General features: G+C 41.0%; 1 protein-coding gene across 1 annotated transcript; it reads right to left on the bottom strand.

The window, feature by feature from the left end:
* Positions 1-666: 666 nt before the first annotated feature.
* On the bottom strand, positions 667-26,602 carry CAVIN2 (caveolae associated protein 2). The gene is made up of 3 exons (XM_063304904.1): positions 26,521-26,602; positions 24,507-25,294; positions 667-5,704 (listed from the first exon to the last, which is right to left on the bottom strand). Exons 1-3 carry the CDS (start codon positions 26,600-26,602, stop codon positions 4,931-4,933), a joined length of 1,644 nt encoding a protein of 547 aa, XP_063160974.1. The 3' UTR covers positions 667-4,930.
* Between the last annotated feature and the right edge of the window lie 493 nt (positions 26,603-27,095).

The raw sequence follows: 27,095 nt of genomic DNA, 5'->3' as shown, positions 1-27,095 counted from the left end.
TGAATCACAAAATTGACCATTCCTCCAATTCAAAGAGATTCTTCTGGAGTTCTTCACAATCATATTTTTTAAACCACCCCAATTCATTTGGTGTTGTCGGAAGACTTGGCTAGCTCACTGCTTACTCTCAAAGCAAGGTAATTTATAAACAAGTTAAAAAGCCCAAACACAGATCCCTGAGGGATGTCACTTCTCCCTTCCCTCCGTTGAGAAAATTGCCCATTTATCCTTACTCTCTGCTTTCTGTTTAACCAATCAGACATTTATAAAAGGACTGACAATCTTATTCCATGATTGCTCAGTTTGCTTAAGAGCCTTGCATGAGACTCTTTATCAACAGCTTTTTGAAAACCCAAGTGTATAATGTCACCTCCATCCATATGCTTTTTGACACTCTATCCCACAGACTTGGGGAAGCTTGCATAAAAATAATAAATCTCAGAAAAAAATACGCATCTTGAAAACAGCAGCATACTACAGACACCCCAAATTCCCAAACCCCAATGGAACAGCTTGGTCTTAAGCTGACAACCAAAGGTTGATGTTATTTGCAGGTTGTTGTTTTTAAAACCAGCACATGGAAAGCAAAAATGCATTTAATGTCTAATTTGGCATTGAATGTTTTTCTTCTCTTGCTTTACAATAATTTTCTCCAGACAAACACAATGTAACTCAATTTGCTTTTTATTTAGCTGATCACATCTGTAGTTAGTAACAGGCACTGATGTTAAATCAAATGAAGGCAAATGTGTGATTATATTGCAGTTATTTCTACTGATTGCAACTCTCTCATAATATTGTATTTATTTAAAAAAAAGTTTAACTGTCCAAAAAATCCTTCTTGGAAATCAACTCTGATCAACATCCACAGACACATTAAATGATTGCGTAAGATATTCCACCTGAAATAGCTCACGGACATAGATATATTTTCTTTAAAAAACTTTTTTTTTATTTGCAGCTTTAAATATAGTTGGGGGGAAAAAACCACAAAGTTCTAGTGCAATTTATGCAAAAGTTAAGTGTATCAATATTAAAAGGGGTATATATATATATATATATTCCCCTTTTATATATATATAAATGATTGTCAGGCACTTAGATATATTGCTGGATTATATCTCTGATTAAGAGGAATGAAGAATTCAAATAGAATGAATATAAGCTATAGGAATGCACTTTCATTTCTGAATAGTTTGGTCACAATGCCTTACGTATGCAGAAAATCCAGCTGCTATATCACTGTGAAGTCTACTACGTACTACAGGATGCCAAAGATGATTGAAGCAATGTCCCCATCCTGTCCAGCGGGAAATTTTCACGTACAAAACCCTCCTGAAATGAAACAGAACTGCCCACAAGCAGAATTGGTATTTGTCTTACACAGAAGAAATTCATTGTGAATCATATTCATTGCCCTTTATCACTCAAGTCAATATTCTTAAAATCCTCAAACAAAAATCAAGCATCAAATTGTCCAACATCACTAGCTGAAAATGGAGTAATTTGCTCCACTTTCAAAACTGTTCTCGTATTTCTGTCCAAGCACAAATCCTACACATTACAGGGAACATTCAAACCACACAGAAATGACCAGGTGATGTGCAGCTGGTAAATGTTAAAAAAAAAAAAGAGAGACACTATTAAAATTCACTGGTTTATAATCTGATGGGCACTGTCAACATTCAGTAGGATTATTTCATACTGTTGGACATTTTCTAGGTGTGTAAAGAGTTTATTTTTATTTATTTATTTATTTAATTTGTCCCCACCCATCTCCTCCCATTGGGGGACTCTGGGCGGTTTACAATAATTGATTAAAACAACAAGTTTTAATCAATTAAAACTCTTTAATCAAGAGTTATCTATATATTCCACATTTGGGCACTGGTCAGTTTGGCTATACACACTTAAATGCCCATAGCAAACAAGGAAGCTAAGGTCTGTATTGCTGATGGTAAACTGTGCCCTTCTTTTGTAATATATGCTCACAAATAATCCATGGATATACTTTTCAAAACAGTCTCCTCTGTAATGTTGGGCAGGCACAGAATGAAAATATGTCTTCCCTGGACAACACATTTGGGTTACTTAAGTACTGTCTGTATCTTACTATCCTAGCCTCGCTCCTGTTTTGTTATATATACTTTGAACTTTCATTTGATCATCTTGCAATATGCCAAGCCATCTGTCACCCTACATTCTTAAATACAGTAGTTTGGTGCATATACCACTCTGTGTGATAATCTATTTCTATGAACTACTTAGATTACAATATATATCCCTATTGCTCCCTTTGGCCATTTAAACATAGTTGTTTTTATTAAGCAAATAATACTTTTCTTTATTTTTTTAAATGTATTCTCTCTTAAAATAAACCTAACATAAAACATATATGTCTATATACATTAATTATCAACTTAAGCCTACGTGAAATAGAAGAAAGCAAGCTATCCTAGAGCAGCTATATAGACATTCCATTTTAAGTCTGCTTGATCAGCTACCCCACCCATCACCGATGTTGCCTTCCATAATAGTTCTGAGGCAACAAGGTGCCCCACAGGAACAGCCTGGTCTTTCAGCAGACAGCATGGCTGCCTCAGAAAGCAAATCTGGGCTATCACAAAAGGGAAGTAATTTGCCAAGGATGTGGAGATCTACTTGAGGGAATCTTTTGCCTATACGTCAGAATACCTTTGCTGACTTTGGATATGGTGCATCCTGACCTGGGGCATGTGGTATATGTGTGGGAGGAGGAATGCTGTTTGCAACTTTGCTTCAGGAGGCATGCCAGTCTTGGCACATGAACAAAATAGGATATGTGACTTTCTCAACAGAAAAGGATAGTATCCTCTCCTCATTTTGAACATTATGATGGAATTTAGATATGGAAGAAAGAGGTCTTATTTGCCTTTATGTGTTCCTCAACATACTTTACTTACATCAGTTAGGGAGAACATGAAGATGTTCTCCCACCAACCCTGATTACTGACCATTCCGGCTGGGTCTGATGAGACTCGCAGACCATCAGTTTCTGCAGTGCACAGATACTCCCTAACTACACCACATTATCTTCAATTCAGCCACTAAGACAAGATACGAATTCTACTGATCTCATAGTTTGATGTCTAGGCATGCATCTTATCACTCCACCGACTATGGAAAACTATGCCAAGACATCATTTTCCATTATGGGAAGGTACACATGGAAAAAATCTTCATCTAAAATAGCTCTTAACATATATTACCTTTGATTACTACTTCTACTTCATTAATACACTACAGCTGCAACCCTACATGTACTCATCTGAGAGTAGGTCCCAAGAGACTCAGTGGGATTGACTTCAGTACAAATGTGCTATAAGACTGCACCGCAGTTCCAGAAGTACTTGATTTCTTTTTATTCGAAAGGACAAAACAAATCTAAACCTCATCCTGCCAAGAACTGAGGTGGATAAAGGAGTATTCTCAAGGTCAATAAAACCAAGTATGTTCATACTGACACTATTAGGCAGAACACTCAACTGCCTAATTGTTCTGTATCAACAGTTATTAATTAGCCGAGTGACTGAACAGCTGTAAGGACGCAAAAATCCCATTCTTGTATTTTTGTTGAGATGCAGCCTCCTCACAGTAATCCTGTTTCTCAAATCAATTTTGTGTGCTAAAAGTATTTTTTTCTGGTGCATCTGCAAATGATAAGAATTTGTGTAAGTATATTGGCAAAAGCTCTACTTTTCAGTAATTCACTCTAGCATTTTCAGTATCTGCTCTTGTCACGTGAAGTTCACCCATACATCACTCTGGGATAGTCACAGCAAGTCAAGAATAAAAATTACAAACCTTAAGGGTTCCATAGGTTAGGAGCATAGGTTGAACTGGCTTAATAATACGACATAGATGGGAAACAGCCTAGCTTAGAACTTGGGTTGTAGCTTAAAAAACAGTTAGTAGGAGAAGAGTTAACAGGCAAAGAGGACACAGCAAAGGTGTCCACAGTTCCCTCCAAAAGAGGCTGTTTCTCAAGGATAATGAGCAAAAAGCCGAATGCAGGGAACTGTCTTTTCAATGCAGGCTCACAGTCTAGCTTGAAGAAAACATGGGACCTGGGTTTGAAAAAATAAGATCATATTGCACCATTGATTCAAAAGGGTTTAATAGCCATGGCTTCTCCACTGAGAACTCTGAGACTGATGTTTCTAAATTGTGGTGACGATGAGGGTCATGGAACTTTGCAAATCCTCAATAACTCCTTAACTACAAAATTATGGGCGGTGTGGATAAAGTGGACAAGAAAAGCTACTTTCCCTTTCCCAAAATACTAAAACCAGGGGATACCGATGAAATTAATTATCCTGGGAGAATCAGGACTGAGAAAAGACTTTTTTGTTTTTTACACAATCTGTAATTAAATTTTGGAACACCATGAGATGTGGTGCTGGCTACCAGCTTGGCTGGCTTCAAAAAAAAAAAAAAAAAAGGAAGGGCCAGGAGTCTGATCCAGCAGGGCACTGTTCGTGTTCTTAACTACGATTTAAAAGAGTCTTTTAGGTAAACGTTAAATGAATATGAAATGGGTAGGTATGCCTTTTGTCAAATGGCCTAATGTTCTTGAACACTTCTTTTAAACACATCCTAGGTAAAGAAATGTAAGAAAGTAGGAAGAGCATTGAAGAGGTGATAGAAAGAGGTTAGAGCTGCTCATAAAATGCCAGTAGATCTGCCTTTACATTACCTGGAGATCAGGCCCTACTTTTCTCTATGGGAGTCAACTCTAATTGAGTGAAAATAGTTTTGTAAGGAAATCTATCTCTTAAAACCAACAACTCCACTGTGACTTACTACTAGAGCCCTGTATTTATAGTATAGCAGACATATTCTGGTGCCTGATGTAATTAAAAACATCATAGGTAGAAAGGACAGAGGCAATTTATGCTGTTTGGTCTACGTGGAGGACAGCCGCTTGATTGGATTCTTCAGAATATTCCATTTCCCCACTGGTTGGCTTGTTTCTTTCCTCATAAAGTTCCTCTCTGATTTCTAATGAAGCCCTATAGTCCTCATCTTCTTCAACAATTGCAAGCTCAATGTTGTTGTTGATCACCACATCTCCCTCACTTCCCGACTCCTTTTCCAAGGAGTCAGCAAAGGCTTTTCCTTCTTCAGCTGGAGAAACAGAAGAGACTGGATCTGAAGGGAAGGTGGTCTCATCACTGGCTGCGTGCTCACTGCCAGTCGCTTCCACTGGCTTGTCTTCTATTTCTATGGATGCGTCTCCATCACGGACTTTCTTCACATTGAACGTCAGGGGAGAGACCTTGAAAGATGAGCTTTTTGATGAGGAGGATTTCTGATGGTTAGGGGTGAAAGATTTCTTGATTTTCTCTCTCCGCTCAGGTGAGACAATCTTGGTGCTGAACTTGTTCATCTTCTTTTCAATATTTTGACGGGAAAATGCTTTCTTCAGGCTGTCAACCTTCTTCAGGCTTGATCTCTTAATCTTCTCAGCTCTGGACTCCTCTATTTTCTCATCCATACTGTCATCTGCTATGTCATCGTGGGGCACTTCGTCCTCTGAGGACAACTCCACCGTGTGCAGGGTTTCTTCCAAGGTTTTGTTCTCGTCAACAGGCTCTTCCTTCCCATCGGTAATACTGGGAACAGGCTCTTTCACAAATACGCTGGCAGGGATTTCATTTTCTTCCTGTAAAGAGTTGATATGTGTTTATTCAAGCTTCACATGACATAGACTTGATAAACAAGGCACAGCCCTGAATAACATCAATACTTTTTCTTTGGGATAATGAGGTAAAGGAAGTTGTTTTTGTTGTTTTTGTTGCCACAATAGATTCAACCAGTAACAATCTCTTACTTCCTATGGAATTGTTCTTTTATACCGTGTAAAAAGTAATGAGTTTATGAGCTGTCATCTACTATTATAATAAAATACATTTTAGTCAACATTGTTATTAGAGACTAGTGCAGCTGTAATTGTGCCAATATCTTAACGTCATTAAGAACAGGATGCAGGATCACTTCCAATTTCCCTATCATCCCTTCTCTTCTGGAGCAGAAATCCTCTCCTGTTCAGTTTAACTTCAATTAACAATATGCTGGTATAAATGTTAAACATGGTTACGCAGGATTCCTTGCTTACCTCAGGATATGAAGTGAACAGAGGTGGTTGGTGGACATGAGTTAAACACTTAGGGACTTTGTCTCCCCTGGCCTTAATTTATTCTCCCAATGCTGGATTCGAAGTACTCTTCTGACATGGATTCAGGATTACTCTTCTATATACATTACTCCCAGAAAAAATAATCCAGAATGGTACAAACTGCTCTCGATTTTTGTTTCTTCAACAGATATAGCACTGACTTGCCAAACTGAGTGTCAGAACTCTGGCCTGGCTAGAGTAAGTGCACTTTTTGACCTCCTAGGAGATCAATTGTCACCTTCAATTCAAGGTATGTGGACTTGTGGCAAGGGAATTTCCTTATGCATTTTTTCAGGTTAACTGTTTTCCCTTCATATGCCTGCATTGTTCAAAACAGGTTCCAGAACAGAGCTCTGACCTTGGAACTAATTATAAGAACTTGTGCATCTGCCTTTTAAAAGACAGAACATTGACCTATCACAGACCAGTATTATCTATCTCAGTATTTTCCAATCCTGGGTCCTTAGATATTTTGGACTACAACCTTCTATCTAGCATGGGCTAGATAGAAGGTTGTAGTCTGGTGTTGATGGGTGGCAGCGGTCAAGGACTGAAATTGCCCCTCCCCCCAGAATAGTAAGGTCCATTCACAGCTGGAATGTACAGTCCTCTACATATCCATCCATCATCCATATAGCCTTACTCGTTGAACAACAACCAAACAGAATGCTGAATACCAACAACATTTTTGAATATGTGTAGCTCCCTAGGGTAGGCCAATGCTACTTTTCTTTTCCCACTCATTTGTTGCATTATTATTATTTTTGTTTTACTTTTAATATTGACGTTGCTTTGCTGTATTTTGCAATTCTATATGTGGCTACTCAATGGCCATAAACAAATTTTACTTATTTGCTATTAGAACTTAAAGACTCTGTCTCCAATAATTTAAAGAGGAAGGAAGATCAACAGTACACTACATGAAATTTGACCTTGAAACACATTCTCTTCTAACTTTTACCACACTTGATACAATAAAACTGGGCACATTAACTTGTTCTTTGTTCCTTGCTTTTTCTCTTTGTAGTTTCAAGATGGAAAAAAGGTGATTAACACACTCTGTTGCTATCAGCTCCTTGAAAAATATAAGCTACCAAACCACTGTTAAAAACTTTTTGCGGCAGAAAACAATGGAATCACTTTTAAGCTTTAGCAGTAATGGAACCTTGAGAATAGGACATGAAGTACCTAGAATATTCCTGACATCTATTGGAAGGGACACTGGATACTCAAGTGCCAAGATATGAATATGGGAGGGGCATGTGGAACAATCCAGAACAGAAAAATATATATATACAAATATCTTAAGTCAAGTGCAATCACTGAACATCGGTGGAGGATAGTTAAAATGCAAGCTTTCATTAATCAGCATCCTAGCATTTCTTCAGTATTTTGATAGTGTCCTTTTATATAAAGGATTGAGTTTATGGGGACATTTTTTCAAACTAGCAATTTGAGTAAGAGATAAGTAATCATTCCAAAGCCTCAATATTTCTATCACAGTATCCTTGGCTTTGGGAATGAATGTTTATGGGGAAAAAGACTAATCAAATAAAGCTGTCGACAAAACAGCTTAATATCATCTATTTTGCTTTAAACTGAGTATCCCAGAAGCAAAGCCACACGAAGCAACAAAATAATTATTAAACCAGTTCTGCAGTACAGATAAAACTCATAAAATGTTGAAAATGAAAGATGGCACAAAATCAAAACGGGAGGAAGCCATCCTGAAACTTGGTAAGTTTGGGAGGAGTTGTGATAAAATAGAATATACTGTAGGAAATAGAAGGCATACAACGGCTCTCCTCTTCCAGTTAAGAATTCAAGCAGGGCAATCTCAAGGCTGATGATGACCACAACTCCTAATGGCGAGAATGGTTTTAGCTTAGCAGCCTTGTTGATTGGCTCCTTTTCTATGGGCACATTTTTCAATAAAATAATAAAATAAAAAGTATTCAGCCTGGAAATTCCTCTACCTGCCACAAGGGAGGTTCAAATGAGAGAGCTGGCTTTTACCAAGGGCCAGATATATTAACACCATGACACTGATTTGGAGAAAAGCCTGCTACTTCAAGGCTAAGTGAAGCTATAGGTGGAAAGAGATGACAAATGTGAAAAGGAAATACAGTTATTCAGCAAATGGTATCAGAAATAGTAGTAATACTTCACTAGTGTGGCATGGAAAGCAACGGATAATTTCTGCAGGCCAGGAAAGGAAATGCTGGGAAAGAAAAATACGCTAGAAGGAATCTCCACAAAATAAACAGGCTACAGAGGAACAATTGAAGTTTCCTTCTTGCTTGTCTGCCCTTATAAAAACCTAGTTTCACAGGGCATGTGGTAGGAGCCACCAATGAACCATTAGCAGGCTTGCACAGCTTTGGAACCTAGAATTCTACAGCAATCTTAGGGCTGTTTTTGAAGTTATTACCTGCAGTGCTCCCTCCGCCCCGGGATTGTTGCATTATCTACTTAATTCTGTATGCTTCTGTCACTGTCTTGGCTTCTCTGCTCATTTCCAACCAGATAATGCTCACCAGATAAAACTCCCCTTTGCATTGTTAGGAAAGAAGAGGGAGGGAGAGTATCTTTTGACCTAGAACAAGATAGGTATGCCGACCAAAACGTTGCAATTGTTTTATTCTGTTCCCAAGGAGAAACTAATTGCAAAATCCAGCAGCTATAATGTTGCATTCGCTTGCTTGCAATAGATAGTGCTGGGCCTTTGCCAAAAACGGTTTCTAGGAGGAAAGGTCACTGCCTCAGCTGCCTTGGGGGCGAGCCTCTTGAATCTATTGTGTCTTGTGCTCGGTTAAGCAGTTGGGCTTTTTCAGATAAAGCCAGTGAAAATGCCAGGTTGGAATTTCAAATATAAGCAATACACTGTAAAAGTTCTGGAGCTTCTTTCATGAGGTCGGAGGAAGCGCCGCTGATCCCAAATAAAGAAACATCTCCTATTGCTCTAGGGCGCTGCTTTTCCCATCATCTGCTTGTTCTTTAAGCAACTTCCTGGGGAACAGAATGTTTAGTTCTGCCTTTAGAAGCAAGAGTCAATAGAAGAAACAGCGGCTTTAGAGCAACCGGAACACAGCCAGTCAGATAGCCCTGGCACTATGTTTGTTTGTTTATATTTATACTCACAGAATTCTGAGCTATATAAGCACCTTTCCTGAGGAACGCCTGCCCCTCCCGCAGCAATAAAGTCCTGGTGGATTGTGAGGAAGTTTGACATTGTTCCTTCCTAGGGCATTGTTTTAGGAAGCCCACTCCATTACTATAGCCCAACCTGTGCTCTTTGCTGTCACCCCAGGCGAGTTGAGGGTATGTCTAGTTGGCCCATGTGTGAAGAATGCCTCTTGACATCACTGAGGAACTAAGAGAAGCCTTCTTGAGGAGCTGAATAACAGCTCTGGCTGAGGATGATGGGGCTTTGGGTCCATGACATCTGAAAGGAACCATGCAGGGAAAATTTTCTTCAGAGAAACTCCAGATCTTCCTGGAATGTATTGAACTGCTTGTTATTTTTACTATTTTTATTGGGAGTTGTAGATCTGGAGCCCACACTGCAAACTCAGGAAAATACGTGTAAGCTCAGGAGGAGGTAACAAGGGGCTGCACCCTGTTGATGCCTCTGTAATGCCCTGAACTCACACACATATTTTCCTGGGACTGCGTGGCACTTCTTTGAGGTGTCACAGTGAAGTAGAGCAATCATGTTGACCCTGGATCCAAACCACCTTCCCCACTTTGGATCCAAATACTGTATACCTTTAGTTTGCACCTCTTGTTTAATATTTCAGAAGTCCAAGGGCTCTGTGCATAGCTATTGGCAGTCATTGTGAACAGCTGTTAATGGAAATGTCTTCCACAAAACGTTCAACCCCATTTTAAAACACCATTAACTGTATCTTGTGGCAGCGAATTCTGTAAGTTAGCTATGCAACTCAGAAAGAAGTGCTAAAAGCAGACTTTTAATTTTCCCTGTCAGCTCTCCAGCAGTGAACGCCTGGTCTTCTCGTGAAATGGGTTCTGAGCAATCTCAGACACTCATTTGTTTTATGTTTAGAAACAGGAAATCATAGGATTTTCTCCTTCACTTTATTTCCTTATTTAAATCATGAAAGTGCAAAAAGACTGCCTTTTTCTCTGTTTGAGACTGGGAGAGAGCTTTGTTTCAGGGAAGGGAATCTAGGATCTTCCTGATTCCTAAAGGATTCTGCCAGTAATTTCATCCATCTTAGAAAATCGACTCTGATTTATCTCTCTCCTACATTTTGCAATTGTGTTTTGCCCAGAAAGACCTGAGGTGGTTTTTGAATTCTAGGATCGAGGCATCCTGCCTTATGAACCATTGGAATGGTGCAACATACTTTGTACCTCTGAATTCCTAGAAAAGTAATGTGTTTGTATGGATCTAGTACCAATCATGGATTCTGCCACGAACTGTTACGACTGTCATCAGTGTCAGGCTAACTCCACCTGGCACAGCAGATATCTGATATGAGCAGGCCAATAGGAGATGACAGACTTGAGGTTCATTCAGCTCCATGATACGAGTCTTCTGCTGGCATTTCATCCAACTCCCACAGAATCACTTGCAAGAGCAACACCATGGTGCAGAGTCAGAACTGACCGAGGATAAGGCCCTAAACACCCTTCCCATTTATCTAAAATGGCACTGGAGAGATAGCACACTATGGTGCGCTGAATGTTCTGCTCGAGCCCCAGGTATTTATTATTTATTTATTTATTTAATTTTTATCCCACCTCTACTATTTTTATAAATAACTCAAGGCGGTGAACATACCTTCCTCCTCCTATTTTCCCCACAACAACAACCCTGTGAGGTGAGTGGGGCTGAGGGAGAGTGACTGGCCCAAGGTCACCCAGCTGGCTTTCTGGCCTAAGGTGGGACTAGAACTCTCAGTCTCCTGGTTTCTAACCCTTAACCACTAGGCCAAACTGGCTTTTGTTCTGCCCTTATTCTAAAAGCATGTTCCTTGGGAGCAAATTCTGCAAACTGAAGCCAAACTGCTGTCAAGTAAGGATGCTTTTTTAAAAACTTGAGATTAAAAAAAAAAAGAATATCAATTGCCTATTTATTCAGACTGAAAACAAAGGTTATTCCAATTAGCCCGGTTAACTATGAGTGACTACTTAGGATGCAGTTGCATAAATAATATATAAAGGCAGACATGTATGTAGGTGGTGATTACCAGTGAAGGCTTGTTTTTAAATGTTCCAAACTATTAGATAAAGATAAAGGTTTCCCTTGACATGAAGTCCAGCTGTGTCCAACTCTAGGGGGCGGTGCTCATCTCTGTTTCAAAGCCGAAAAGCTGGCATTTGTCCGTAGACACTTCCGTGGTCATGTGGCCGGCATGACTACACGGAACGCTGTTACCTGCCCGCCAAAGCGGTACCTATTAATCTACTCACATTGGCATGTTTTCGAACTGCTAGGTTGGCAGGAGTCCAAACTATTAGCCATGATTAAATCAGAAGGAAGCAACACATACTGAAAAGTGATGAAAATATATATTCCCTTTCCCGATTTAATACAGTATGCTTCCATTTTCTAATGCGGTAGTGGAAGTAAAATTGAATTAGTACTGTTTTTAGAAGGAAAAAAAAGGGGGTTTAATGGTTCTAATGGTTCCTGCCCATAATGCATCTTTGCTCAAAAAGCATTTGTAAGCTATTCTTTCTTGTCACCTCCCAGACGAAGAAACCCAACGTGTCAAAAGTTCTGCAGCTGCAGGTCTGTAATAATATGCGAGAATTGGTGCACTGTGAGAGAAGATCTAATGGTCTTGTAGGCTGTGTTATCAATTTCTTTCAGAGTCCATTATAATTTTCTGCATCTTTACCTTCCTAACTCACTTTGCCTTGATTTTTTGAGCATGCAGGTGTTTTATCCAACCTTGTTTCATTCTAATTCCAGCACCAAATGCAGTGAAACAATTGAATTTCTGTTACTTTCTTCCCTTCTTACTTGTTTCATTCCAAGATCAAACATTTAAAAACTGCCACATTTGGAACAGTCCTGATTATTGTTAGATCCCTATCTCTAACTTACTGGGAATCTTCTGTTCCCCCACATGCTATTAAAACTGCACTTTTTCAACAACCCAACAATACTTGCCTATTGTGGGTGGCCTCATAACTTTGTTCATCCGCTGAGTGATATATCACAGGCAGAATAACAGTTCTTCTGAACCCCAGAAGGAAAAAATCATGCCACTCATGTGGTTCTCTCAAAGTAGGAAGAATGCCAAAGCTTAAAAAGGCTTTGCAAACAGTCAATTCTCAGCTGCTTGCATTTCTAACAACTCCTGCAGCCACAGAAGAAAGAAAAAGAGGATAAGCAGAAACAATCCAGCAAATCAAAACAAAAGAAAAATGAAAGGCCTTTGAGGTTTTATGTATTTAAAACAGGCACTATTTCCTAAAGGTGCTTCAACAGCACAAATGCCTTTTAGATGTACTGAGCTCCATATCCCAATGCAGGACTCAAGTATTTACTGTTAAGTATCCTGCCCTATTGCGGGGCACAGGGAGGATTATGGGCTTCGATGCAATTCAACAAACCCCTACAATGTGACTTTCCACCCTCTCTTCATTATTCTGAAATCCTTACTCTCTCTTTCTAGTTTAGACAATGGCCTGGATGTCCAATTACACAGAGGGTGCTTCTCTGTTTGAAGGCAATTCAAGTCAAGAGCCATAAGAAGGCAAAGTAGGGAATATCACGAAGCACCTGGGCAGTAGATGGAACAGATCACTATGATGACATGTATTTTACTGATGACTGGATGATTTTGAAGCATGTGTATGTATGCACATGCCCACACATATCTATCTGTGCAAGCAAGTTAACTGCAAAACTCTTTTTTCAGTGCGCTTGCAGGGTAGCTGCGACTGAGATCTAGGTGTTTAAGATAATTGGCCAATGCATGAAAAATAGGTCATTTTCATGGTATAAAGCTTCTCAGCATAACAAAGGGTTTGCCTTCAGTACGTTGACAACATTTCCATCCATATAGACAAAGGTGTAGAGCCAACCAATCCCACCACTAGACACAGCAAGTCAGCCTATTTGGTCAGGAGAGCGGGAAGGAAAGCAACAGCCAGAGCAACCCTCGAAACTAGAGTTTCCCCTGAAAACGGTGACAGTCAACTGCTCTCTAGCACAAAGCCTGAGAACTGCAAAGCAGGGTGTCCACTACACGATGGGAAAGTAGCCAAGCTTAAACCGAAGACGGAACGAAAAGCGGGGGGGGGGATGGTTTCCTTCTGTCAGAGGGCAGTCAACTGTATGAAGTGGCTCCAGTCTTGTAGATAATAAGGACTGTTTAGTAGCCACGCTGTGATGAGTGTTTGGGAAGCTTCAGCCCAGCTTGAGCTAGCCCAGGCAGGGAGCCTAATAGCAGGTTAGGACAATGTCCCACCCCGACCACCTCCCACCTGCCACAAGGGGTTGACTATCCCCATACCTCATTCTGAAGGCTTAGACTGAAGCACTGGGATGGGTCCTCCTTTCTCAGCTTATGCTTAATAACCCACTCAGAAGAGCTGAGAACGAAGTGATTGTGACAGCCTTCTGCATCCTGTATGAAAAGAGTCACTACAGCTACCTTTACTGTGTTGCTCTGAGCATCTCTCAGAATAAGTCACATTAGTCCAAAAAGAAAAGGACAGTGGTAGCACCTAGCAATCTTGGCTGATCTCTGAAGCTAAGCAGGATTGGCTCTGTCCAAAACTTGGATAGCCGACTACGTGGGAATCCCAGCGCTGCAAATATTGATCAGATAACGAAAACTTCTGGGGAGAAAGCAATGGCAAACTATTTAGGTAACAATGCCAAAAACACAACATGGGTGCAGTCAACAGGAGGAAGACACACATATTTCCTTGTCCTATCAAAAAATGTTCAAATATTTGTCAATGGGCTGATTTCACTAAGAGCCTCCATTGATACCCCACAATTGAATTTTGTTACATGGACTCAGGAACAGCACTTGCTGTTTCAAAAATATGGTGACCATTTTATCACTCATTCTATTACACATGTTATCATGTATCTATGCCTCACAAAGGGAGAATAACCCTATGATTCTCCTTACAGGTGAGTGGGGAAAGATGATAGAAGCTTGCATAGCCAGGAAAAGGCAGGTGAGCATTCTCTTAACTGCCAGATGCGTGCACCAAAAGAGTGAGAAATGACAAGCCTTAATTCACTCCTTTGTGTATCTCATAATCTCAACATTTCACTGACCACCAGCAGTAAATTCTACCTACATGAAATAACTAGAGGAGTGGCTCCTTACAAGCATGAAATGTATGCATATTTATTTCCACATCCATTTGTTGCTAAACAAGGGCCTTGGAGGAACACACAGTCTCGCATTTAATGGGCTTTTTTTGAAAATCAAGAGCTAAACTGAAACCGCACACTAAGCAGACACAGGTTCTTTGTCCTCGCCAGCAGAGTTTAGAACTGTTTAGAGAGGAGAAAAAGTGCCAGTTATTTTTCAGATATTTCAAAAGACTCCTAGATGAAACTGCACCCTATTAGATGTATTTGCTTTTAGCATTTCTACTCATCCTCCACTTCCCCTTAGATTTTTCTTTAAATCAGATGATGGTCTAAAAAATTTAATAGTTTTTTTAAAAATTAGATTTACGTAACAGAAATCACTGCAAGGGTTTTGGTCTGGGAAGGCCTTTAGACAAGGAGGAGGAGATTGGGGGGGGAGCCTGGAACATCACAATAATGTTTATCATCTTTACTTGGGTGTGGCAGGGCTGTTCCTTGGACAGAGTAGGGAGAGAAAACTGCAGCCTCTGGGAACTATGTAGCTCAACCACTCCCATAATTTTGACATGTATCGTAAGATGCCCAGGAAAAGCTTATCTACTTTATGCCAGCTCACTCATGTGCAGGCTCAAATGCCAGAACAATTCTGGTGTGGGAAAGCTGTACTCAAAAGGGTTGAAGCCTAGCTAAAGTTTCAAAAAGGTACTTAGCCACATGTACCGCTACTTGGGTATACGTTCTTTCTTGACCCCAAATCTCACAAAATACAATGGCAAAGGACAGATATCCTTTCTTCCAGAAGTAAGAGGCTTAGAAGAAAGGAGCAGAAGCAGGATCTTCTCTCTTGCATCTCCATCCACCATGAGGGAACCATTACACCTTCCAGAAAGCCTGTTTGGGACTTCAGACTAAGACTCAAGGGTTGCCCAAAAGTGACTGCAATAGCTGGGGTGTGATTCTATATTTCTTATCTCATAAGGCAGGCTATTTCCCAAGTGATGAGCTTCCATACAATCAGGGCACATTATGCAACCAGCCAACAGCCCTCTCTGATCTGGCCAAATGATATGGAGAGTTTTATTTTGCCCCTTTCATCCCAGATATATGATTAGACCTAAAGTACAGCCAAATTCGCATCAACACACAAAAAAATCAAGGTGATTAGGCCATACCCTGAAGCAAAATCAAATAACAGCAGCAGAAATTTTGATTCAAAGCATTTTCCTTGTTTCTCATCTACTTCATTCTCCCAGTGAAATAGATCTCTATTATCTAGTTTTAAAACAAAGCAGTACGAAATTATGAACATTCTGGCTGGATTTTCCTATCCTTTTTTTAAAAGTTTATATAGAATAGCTGAAAACTTTTAGTCTATCCTTAGGAAAAGCCCTGAAAAATGAAAAAGTAAAGGATAGATTATTTTCTTTCTCTGGTTTTATATGAGAAAACAGGGTAAGAAGAACAATGAAAAGCAAGGCGGAGTCTCTTCCTCCCAAAGGGAATGAACAGGAGATTAGCATGTCAGAAAATAACATTTTCCACAGAGGCCCACTTGATATATTTAAAGAATTATCATCTAATGGTGCATGAGATGTTAAACGGGAAAACAAATTCAAGCTACACGCACATCATATCTGCATGAAACTTGCCAAATCCCCTCCCCATTAAAGCTGTAGCCTTTTCAGAGCTAAGTGGAATGTCTCATATGCTCGATTCAAATTTAGATTTTGCATAATCCAGACTACAGTACTGCTAAAAAAGGGGATGGTATGCACACTGCTGATCTTGTTAAAAAAAAAAAAAGCAAGTTGGGTTTTATAAGTAAATCTTTTAACAGAGCTGAGTTTCTCAAAAGACTTCTAAAAAAACTAGAGTGCCTGGGCACAAGACCACTAATTTATTTTAGAGTAGAGATGGACAAACCCTTTTTTCTGAGCTGTTTGCAGTCTGACAGTAGGCAGGACTGCTGTTTTTCTCTTTTTGCCATCTCCATTTTTTCCCCCTCTTTCTCCAACCCCAGATCCATGTCTCCAGGGATAGATCAAAGTTGTCCAAGTCCTCAACTTAATGCCTATATAGGACTTTTGTAATTAGGTTAAGGGACACATGAAATTTGTCTGCAGGCTGTACATAGTTCAATTTAGGTACCTGCAAAAATCCAAACAGCCACTAGATGGCAGCAAAGAATTAGAGGTTTCCTCTACCTCTAGTCCTACTCTAGGACTGCAGATGGCCACCCTTACTCTACAGCGTATCTATGTAATTTGTGGTCCAATAGCCTACAGTGGGTCAGGTTCAGCCTCCTACATCCTTCCAGCTTCGCTTGCCAATCATCAAGATATCACCATGGCAACAGCTCTGTCTGCTGCTTCCTTTTTCTAGGAGACTCAGGTGTGTCCATGAGCATCGGTATGTATAGAGAAGAATATGTAGAGGTGGGAATTTTAATTTGATTGTAATTTTCTTAATTTATTTTAAACCTGGACTCAGTCGTGAGATGTGGAGACAGGGATCAGTATTAACAATTATTAACTACTTATTAAAGTATTAACTACTAATAATTACTACTGCAGTAGTAGAGTTAATTATGGACTAACTCTTTTATTCGTTATTAACTAATACCAATTTTTATGCCTCTGCGATTATTATATTTTGTATTGTCTTTAATGTGGGGTTGGTCGCTAAGACTTGACAATGACTTGATGGCACGTAATCGATCAAGCTGCCCAGAGTCACATTTGTGAGATGGGCCACCACACAAATTGCTTTAATAAACAAATAAACAAATAATAACTAGTTAATTATATTATTATACTTATTTATAAATAATTGTTAACTATTTTGTAATAATAAAATTAATTATTAAGAGTTTGCTTTTTAATTCCCATCCTCTTTGCAAACTGTTTTTAAAGTGGCTGTCCCTCTTTTTCAGTGCGACCCCTGGAATACTTTCAGAAACTGAGGTGGCCCTCAGTCACACCAAAAGGTCCGCACTAAAGCTGCATACCTGCTGTAGATCAAAGCCAACAGAAGTGCTGCGCCTCTCCTTTGGAATGCGTGTTTGGAAAACAGATTGTAAATGTTTTAAAGAGACACCAGATGGACAGTGCTTCATACAAACCGCATGAAAGGTGTTTGCCTGCCACTCACTTGTGTAATATGCCGAGACATTAAGGCTGGGCAGCAGTTTGGATCTGAAGGAGAAAAGGTGCTTTGGGCCATACCTGGGCACACCTGTAGCACCTTCCGCAAAGCCTTAAGCTCCTTACGGATTGTGCTGCAGCAGAAGGTAGCTGTGTGATGGCAGGAAAAGACCCAGCTACTTTTCAAAGACAGTATCTCTCAGCCTCCCCTATCTTCCAGAGCAGCCTTTCTCAACCTTCTGACCCTGGAGGAGCCCTTGAAATATTTTTCAGGCCTTGGGGAACCCCTGCACATTCAGGCTCAAATATAGGCCACAAATTACAAAATTATTATATTCATTTCATGGGTAGGCCTGTATATATGCATTAACAGTGTTCTTAAACTAAAAATAAAGAATGAAACTTACCTCTTTAATGTGAAGTTGCCTGAATTTGAAATAATTTTAAAAATAAATCGTGATCTCCCAGGGAACCCCTAGTGACCTGTCATGGAACCCAAGGGTGCCGCGGAACCCTGGTTGAGAAACCCTGATCTCGAGTCATGGTGACATACTGAACGGTACATGCTTCCTGAAAGCTTTTAAGAGAAAAAGGCAGGATCTTTTTAAGAACTAAAGCAAGATATTCTCCATGCACAAAATTCCACTCCAGAATTAAGTGAACTTAAAATAGCCCAAAGGAATCCCCTAGCATATTCCTTTTTTTTTTTGCCCACTGGGGCAGATAAAACAAAATGTTGTTTATCTGATGAAGTTATAATCTGTTCAATGAAGCAACGTGGTACAGGCACTTTCTCTAAAAGCTATGCATCCTAAAAGAAAATGTCATGTGGGCAAACAAATACTGATTCTGACACAGTTCTGAGCTAGAAAATGTGTGTCCATGTCATTATATTCTAGCATAAGCTGTGCTGAATGGCTCTTGTGTGTGAGCACTGATGTAGAAAATGAACAACATCCACTGGGTAGAGGAAGGGTGTTTATAGTACAAACATGTCTTTCAGTGCCCATGCGGTTGATACATTTGGACTGATCAGGAGTTGCACGTCTGGAATGGGGTGGAGTTTTACATTATAGAAGCTGGGCAAAATTCTGATATATGATGGAGGTGAAAGTTGATTAACTGTTCATTCATTCCCTTGCTGACTCATCACCGCTGTCCTCACATTTTTACTTTTTCCATCTAGATGGTAACAATGTTCTTTTTCAGAGAAAAGTGAATGCAGAAAACAAAGATTCAAGTCTAGACTCTTTCAGAAACTTATTAGGTAACTGTGGGCAATGAAGTTGTTTTCCAATACACCCCTTCCCCAATTTCCTGATGTGCCCATTTCCTGATATGTGGCCAAGAGATCACACAAAAGGGCAACCAAACCAAATAGGGGGCTGGAGCAACTCTCTTACCGATGGTCCTTGGTTAACGGCCACTCATTCAGTGACCATTTGAACTTCCAATGGTACTGAACGAGTGCTACTTATGACCAGTCCTCAAAGTTCTGGCTGTTGCAGCACCCTGCAGTCATATGATTGTGATTTGAGACCTTCCCTGCTGGCTTCCCACAAGCAAAATCAATGGGGAAGCCAGCAGGAAGTCAGAATTTGCAATCATGTGAGGTTCTCGCTTAACGATCCATGGTGAGTTGCTTAATGATGTTAACCAGGGACTGATGGAACTGCTGTTGTTAAGCGGCATGGTCACGTGACACTGTACTTTATGACCGTATCTCTTAGTGATGGAAATTCTGGTCCCAAATACTGTTGTTAAGTGAGGACTACCTGTATGAGGACAGGTTACAATGACTGGATTTTCTACCTTTGGGTGGGGGGGAATCAGGGAGTAAGGGAGATCAGGCAGAAGTCCATAAAATTATACCTGGTGTGGAAAAAGTAGACATGGATACCTTTCTCCCTCTTTGGTAGCATTAGTACCTGGGGTCATTCAGTGGAACTCAGTGTGAAAAACAAAATAAAGTACATCCTTTCACAGCATGTAAATAAACCATGCTTCTACAAGAGGCGAGGGTGGTCATAAACTTGGGTGATTACAAAAGGGATTAGAAAAAGTCACAGAGCATGGGCATGGTATTCATAACTCCTGTATGGAACCTCCAATTTCAAGGGGCAGTCAGCCTCTCAATTCTGGTTGCTGGGAAACATGAGCAAGATGGTATTGTTGGAGAAAATAAATGTAAAGTATTATAGCAATTTTAAAGCACTATATAAACATAAGAACAACACAGGTATTGCAGGTGACTTCAAAAATTACTATGGAAGATTAGCAATGTAATAAAATATTTTTTGAATCAAGTTTGACTCCTGGTGATTCCAGGGACATGTCCATGAAATGTTCTTGGCAATACTATAGAAGTGGTTTTTTACTGTCTTGAGGGTTGATCCCCCATCCAAGTACTAACTATCTTGATCCTGCTTGCTTGCTTGCTTGCTTGATTATATGCCATCAAGTCAGTGTTGACTCTTAGCGACCACACACATTTTCTTCATGATCCTCCTGCTTAGCTTTTTTTCAAATCAGCTAGGGTTGGCTAGGCTATGTAACGTACACAGTGATAAAAACATACATGGAAAAGTTTGAAAGTTTAACACATTCCATTAGGCTGCAGCAGATAAAAAACAGAATCTTTCTATCTATTCTGTGACAGACCATCTCATTCAGCTCTTGTCCCTACGCCTGAGTTATTCCTATCCAGCTAGTTATTAAAATGATTATTATTTAGCTTTACAAGCTCATGCCTGTGCTTGCTTTCCCCCCCTTTATTCCTTCTCTTTATCTTTTTAGGGTGGGATAAAAATACTTCAAATGAACAAATAATGCACAGACAAGAAATGGGAACTCAAGACATTGTTTAGTGATTTTGTAAAATGGGCATCTAATATATTCCACTACAGTGTAGTTTCTTCAGCAATAATTCAGTAGTTTGAGATGCTGGAGGAGATCACCACACAGACAGAAACAGATTATTTTGGGGATAGATTATAATGAAGCAACTGGTCCAAAGTAGAGAGATTAAAGGATTGCTGCCCTCTCTTTCGAGTTCTCCACCTGATGTCCTCCAGATGCATTGAAAATACAACTCCCCATGTTCCTGGCCAATGAAGAATTGTAGGTTAGAAATTCTGGGAGCTGTGGTTCCAACACCAAACTGTTGGAGGGTAGCAAATTGGATAAAGTTCTATTTAAAAAGTTGGGACAACTCTTCTGACGCAAAGACGCCCACAAATATTTTCTCCGAAGGACTGCTAACCTTGACTACTTCATAAACATTATGTGCAAACTGTGCAGCTTTTCAAGTTTACAATTCACTGGGGTACCCAGTGAATAGGCGGTGGTTTACATTATGCTTTTAGACAAGGTTGCTCTTCATCCATGAAAATGACCTGCATGGTTTATTCTGCTTCTTAAACAAGCAGTGCGGTAATTCTAGAGCAGTGTTTCTCAGCCTTGGCAGCTTTAACTCCCAGAATCCTCCAGTCAGCACGCATTCTTGTTTGGAGGTAAGTCCCACTGACTTCAGGTCAACACATTCCAGGTATGATTGCAGCTTCCCTCTGGTACTTCTCACTGCTAGAATGCCAAGAATCCTAAGCATGCCTCTCCAATGCACTGAGAGCAAGACACCCATTGCAATCTTTCTGGCAACCTGCCTGGGGTGTTGGTGCTGGGTGATCAGAAAAAAAAGAAGTGTGACTCACCCTCCTTCTTGGATTGTGAAATGAGATCCAGTGCCCAATGCATGAGCTGGAGCAAAGCTGCTTATAAACACCATATAACTAGATTTGGAAATTACCATCCCTGCTTTTTCTGGAGAGATTACACAAAAGAACAGCTGTAAAACTGGCTTTTCTTCCCATTTTAATGACTTCAGTTAATTAATTGCTTTGTTTCAAGCATTTGGCTATTTTCCAAACAATAAAAAAGTTTCTTGCCTTGAAAATCCATAATCAACCATTTGACTGATTTCCAATTTCCAGCATGGAAGAAATGAAATACACTGAATATTCTATCCTATTCCAAAATAGGGCTGGGGGCTGGAGCTGGCATACGGATGCTTATCAGGCCTGTGCTCACTTCTGAAGGGATTGAGAAGAAATGCTCTGCACCTTGCAAAAGCATGAACCCAGCACCATTCATTCAAGCAGCCCCACATTTTTCAGGCTTCCATGTGGGTCTGAAAAAAGTTGCAGGTACTTGAAGGACACAAAAGCAGCTGCATTTTTTCCAGGCTCCTGCAGAATCCAGAAGAATATGGGGTTGCTTGAATGAATAGTGGAGTGGTGCTGTGCTCTGCTCATCCTTCTGTGAAGTACTCCTTTGAATCATTTTCAAAGCATGCACCACCCTACAATTCAGATGCTGGATGCTGGGATGACACTGGCCTTGTTCAGCTGTTCTGTCTGAGATCTCACCTGGCCAGTCCCATCCATCCAACTGTGCCTCGTATAAGGCTTGCTTGTTGTCTGCCTGGCTAGCTTGCTTTCTTCTGACATGCCAGAGGCAATGCCACTGGGAGGGAGAGCCCTTGCCAGGGAAAGAAGCGGCTCTCCTAAAGTTTGCACTCCAGTATATACAGGTGCAAAAGCATTGCTTTGTTTATGCAGCACATATGGTGGTAGGGCTGCTGCATCACAAAGTGAATTGAAATAAGTAGTGATCAAGAGTCAGGCAGATAGGTTGGTGCCTGGCAACAGAGGAGCATGGGTATCGTGAGGCCTGAGCCACAACCCCTGTTGGCTGCCCTCAAGTGCCATCCTGTTACTTCAATAGGACTGAAACATGCAATTGCTCCTTCAGTTGGCTTCTATACATGGAATGGAGGAGAGAGAGTTATGTAAATATACACAGATTTCAATATCATTCTGCCCAGAGGGTTTTAATGTAAACACAATGTAGGTGTTCCTTAATCACAAGACAATCAATTTGACTTTTTGTTTAAGGATGCTCTTGCCCAAGGATGAGTAACAGAGGAGGCAAAAGGAGTGGGAGGAAAGGCTTAACTTCTGTTCACAAAGTTAGATCAAAGAGGCACAGCCTGCGGCCCAAAATTTTCGATGAAGTCCCTGAGCTTCTTAAAAACTCTTCTCTGCCTCCCTTGCTTTCACCACCATTATCACAACCCCTGCATCCTTCCTCCCTTACCTGCCTTCTTTTGGCCACTATATGCAACCCCAATCAATACCTTATGGCCAATCTTGAGGGATGCTGGGCATTGTAGCTCAGGTGTACCTGAAAGGCCACCAGTTCCTCAGTCCTGATTTGTTCACCAGATAACCCTAAACAGCAGCAATTTTCTTTTCCCCATGAAACTAGGTTTCCAATGGCCAAAGGAGGAAAATAAGACCCATTCTCCTTAGCAGATATTTCCAAGTAAACATGCAAGGAATTAAATATTCGGTAAAAAAATCACCATGACCACCATCACAATATAACAAGAAAGGTGGCACAAACAGAAGGAAAACTTTCAGGAGGGGAATACCTCTAGTGCATTCATTTACTGATCCATTAATCAAATCTTACAGTGTTGCCGACCATCTTCTAACATATTTAGCAACATTTAAACTGCAGACACATGTCCAAGCTATCATACTTCAGATCTACTGTATATGATGGAGACCATGGGTTTGATCAACAGATACAGAAGTTGTAGAAGGAAGGAAAATGCATAGAAATACTTCTATTGTAAAACATTTTTAAAATAACAGTTCAGAAGAACAGAAAGAGGCTAGAATAATTTGTTCAGGACATCAAAGAAGTTGAGCATATCTTTTCTAAGGACCATTTTTTGCGTGCTCTAAGCCCCAAATATATAGGTTAATGTCAACTGTAAAACAAGGAAGGGTGAAATTCAAACTCAATCCATTTAGGAGATAAATCCTACATGATGGGGAAGAAAACACTGCTGACCTTTTTAATTGGGCCTTTCTTTCTATGTAAGAAAGTATGTAATGCAGCCTAGCACAGCTTCAAAGCTTGGATTTGACTGCCAATTTTGCTTCTCTGGAAGGTGGGACAGTGCTGATACTTTTAGGAAGTAAATCTCCTTTACTTTGTGCTATCCCATATGAAGAAAAAACATACTGTACAGATCTGCATTGCCATGCAGGAAAAATATGAAGTGAATGCCAGGGTGGTGATTCATTTACTTATGCAACTGAGAAGATGATGGCCAAATATCAATCCCCAGCAAAGTAACTTGGTACTAAACTCCAGTGAGTCCAGACAGACATAATTTGGCATAAACACACCAGGCAATTGTTGCTGTTGTGGTCAGTGCTGCTGGATCTGGAGAAAGGAATCATTTTGGAGGGAGAATCCAGCCGGAAATGTGTGCCAACAGCTAGGCTGGGTGGGGTTGCAGCCCCAGCAGTAACTGATCATTTTTTTCCAGAGCCTATAAATGCAGCTCTTTACTTGGTGGAATTTGGGAGCCCAGATTTATGATGGTTCACACTTTTTTCAGTTTAGGGACAAGTTTCAGCAAGACTTCCAGTAGCACCAATTTATTAGATTTTTTTGTGCATGTTGCGCATGTAAACGTGGGGGCAAGTAGAAAATGAGAGTAATACAAAAGAAATACGTAGGAATTAATATACGAAGAGAGGAAAGTGTGAGAGTTGCCCTGATTACTTCTGTCTACAGTCCACTTTTCCTCTAAGGAGAAGAGCATGGCCCACCGTCCCCCACCTTGCCCCGCGTTTAATCCCCACAGCTCTACCATTGCAAAGGCTCAACGGGAGGAAGATCGCTCTTTGGGCCGCATCCGACCCACCACTCCCAGATCCGCAGCCTTCCTCCCCTCGCGCATACTGACCTGGAAGATGAGCACCTTGAAGTGGTTGCGGCGCAGCAGCTGCGCGTGGTTGTGCTCCAAGCGCTTCACCTGGGCGCACTGGCGGTCCATGCGGTCGCGCACCTCGCGCGTGTTGGCGCTGACCTTGCGCGACTTCTCCAGCAGCTTGGCCACCGTGTTGCTGGTGGATGTGTGGTTCTTGCACAGCTTGCTCAGGTCGCTCTGGATGCCCTTCACCGAGCCCTCCAGCTCGATCTGCCGCTGCTCCATCTTCTGCTGCTTCTCCTGCACCGAGTCCAGCATGTTCACCAGCTTGTCCAGGAGAGTCAGCACCGTGATGGCGTTCACTTGCGAGCTGTCCCGAATGGCCTCGCCCGGCGCTGGCGGCAGCAGGCTGGGGCTGCGGCTGCCCGAGGGCACCGGGCTGGGGCTGCTGGGATCCAGAGGCCCATCGGGGCTGGGGGACACGTACGCGCTACTCTTCTCCGCTTGCACCCCGTCCTCCCCCATCGCGGCGAGGCTAGGAAGGTGGGCGGCTGCGACCAGCTCCCTCTTGTGGGTGTCTATTTGTGGGCGGGAGCACGGTCGGCCCCAGCACCGACGGCCCTCAAAGACTTCTCTGCGGCAGCCGAAAACCTGAGAAAGGCTCCGCGCAGCCCCTCCTGCCCTTCCTGATCCCCTCGATTCTGAAACCTGGAAGGGTTCAAGCCCAGAGTTCGTCGCCTGCAGGTTTAAATTTTCCCCCTCCCTCTCTCTCTCGCTCCTTCCTCCTCGCCCTCTTTTCTTTACGGGCGGAATGTCATATTTCACTCATGAGTTCACTGGTAAAGGCGGGGGCAAAAAGGAAAAACCACAGGCCTGGCTGGGCGCCGCAGCCCGCCATTGGCTACAGCAGCGTGTAAACTTTCGGGCGGGCTGCTCTGCTGCGGAGAGAGCGCGAGGGATCCCCTCCCAGTGTTCCTTCCTGTTGTGTGTGTATGTGTGTGTGTGTGTGTGTAGGTGTGTTTCTAAAAACCGACTTTATGGAAAGAATTGTTTGCGTTTGCCCTTTCTCTGGCCGAAAGCAAGGAAATAGCCGGGGGAAAGAACAGCTCGGGACGGGAACATCTTATTTTTGTGGGGTGACCAGAAGGACTTATTATGAATGGTGACATGACTGCGGCCCCAGTATTTCTGATCCTATCAAAACTGCCCCCTTGCCCAAGGGGTGCGGAGAGGCCGGAGCAAGGGTAGTAATCATCTCAGTCGGGTTGATTACATTTTGAGGTACATGAGGAAAACAAACTAAAGGGGGAAAAACCTTGGAGGAATACCAACCACAGCGTTTCAATTTAGACTGCACCCTGCACCCTGACTTGGCTAAAAAACAATAGAAAAGGGAACTATCCTAAATATAAAAGGATTGAGGCTGATTTGGCATCAGCCAAATCAGATTAGAGGCCTAGCCCATACTTAATAAGGGGTATTGCCTTTGTTAGGCATTTCTATATTTTTAAATGTGATAGGAATTACATAATTTCTTAAATCATCCAGTTTGAGAATCCTGAAGGTGGATTCAAAGAGACAGTGGGATTTGTGTTTAAAGTTGGTCTAGATTGTAACAGTCCAGGTGACTGCTAGGTTGCAGCAAAGAGATACTGTACGCTCTTTAACTTGTTGCTGCCGCAATCTAGTGGTCAACTGGATTTTTTTTTAGTTCAGATCTGCTTGTCCAATTGAAAGGCTCACAAGAGGGCACTCAGTAAATAGAGTAGAACTGTGTCTGCCACGTTCTCTATTTGATCTGGTCCAATAAATCCCTGATATACACAATGTGTGGTTTCTTCTTTACCTGATCAGTTTAATGAAAGTAGGCTGCTCTTTGAATAAGCCCTGCTCCAAATGTCTACACATTCCTGTTCTGTTCACTGAATAAATCTGTCGGCAAATTGGAAAGGAGTAGACCCTTTGAAAAGGCTGTTGGAATTAACTGAGACTTACTTGAATTGTTATAAAGGAACAGAATAACTGACAAGTTATTGGTGGAGGTAGATACCCAAAGGAATGTACTGCAGCATCTTTGGGATTCCTTTCCTTTTCATCAAGGGATTCCTTTCCTTTTCATCATTCCTCTTCATCATTGGTTATTAAGTTGCAACAAGAGATAAAATATAAAGAAACAGAAAAAAAAGAATTAAGAAGAAAAGATCAGAAAAAGAGCAAAATTATGAGTGCAGAAAAGAAAAAGAAAAAAAGTGAAGAATAGAAAAAGAATAGCTTAATACAAATATAAAATACATTAACCTCTTACTCTAAAATTAACGATAGTACATCATATTTCTATCATCATAAACAATTCTTATCATCAAATCCCAAAATAAAAGTTTCATTTCTTTCAGTTTCAAGCAAAAAATCCAAAAGAGGTTTCCAGGTAGGAACATAGCTAGACAAAGCCTTTTCTTTAATCAAAGTAGTCAATTTCGCCATCTTGGCCAATTCCATTAACTTCACCACCCATTCTTCCACTTTAGGTATTTGTAAATCCTTCTACCCCTGTGCATATAAAAGTCTTGCTGCTTTTATCATATTTAAAAACAAAGTCCCATGTTTTCTTTCAATCTGTTTATCCAT

This window comes from Candoia aspera, chromosome 1 (genome assembly GCF_035149785.1).
Source record: "Candoia aspera isolate rCanAsp1 chromosome 1, rCanAsp1.hap2, whole genome shotgun sequence".
Classification (NCBI taxonomy): Eukaryota; Metazoa; Chordata; class Lepidosauria; order Squamata; family Boidae; genus Candoia; species Candoia aspera.
The sequence above is the reverse complement of the archived record's forward strand: the minus strand, read 5'-3'. Positions and strand labels throughout refer to the sequence as shown.

Excerpts from the sequence above, each read along its gene's own strand:
- CAVIN2 (XM_063304904.1), bottom strand. The coding sequence starts at position 26,602 with ATGAAGAGGAATGATGAAAAGGAAAGGAATCCCTTGATGAAAAGGAAA. Across the intron at positions 25,295-26,520 it reads GCTGCAGTACATTCCTTTGG|TGAAATATGACATTCCGCCC; the intron begins GTATCTACCTCC and ends TGAACTCATGAG. Across the intron at positions 5,705-24,506 it reads TCAAGGTGCTCATCTTCCAG|GAAGAAAATGAAATCCCTGC; the intron begins GTCAGTATGCGC and ends AACTCTTTACAG.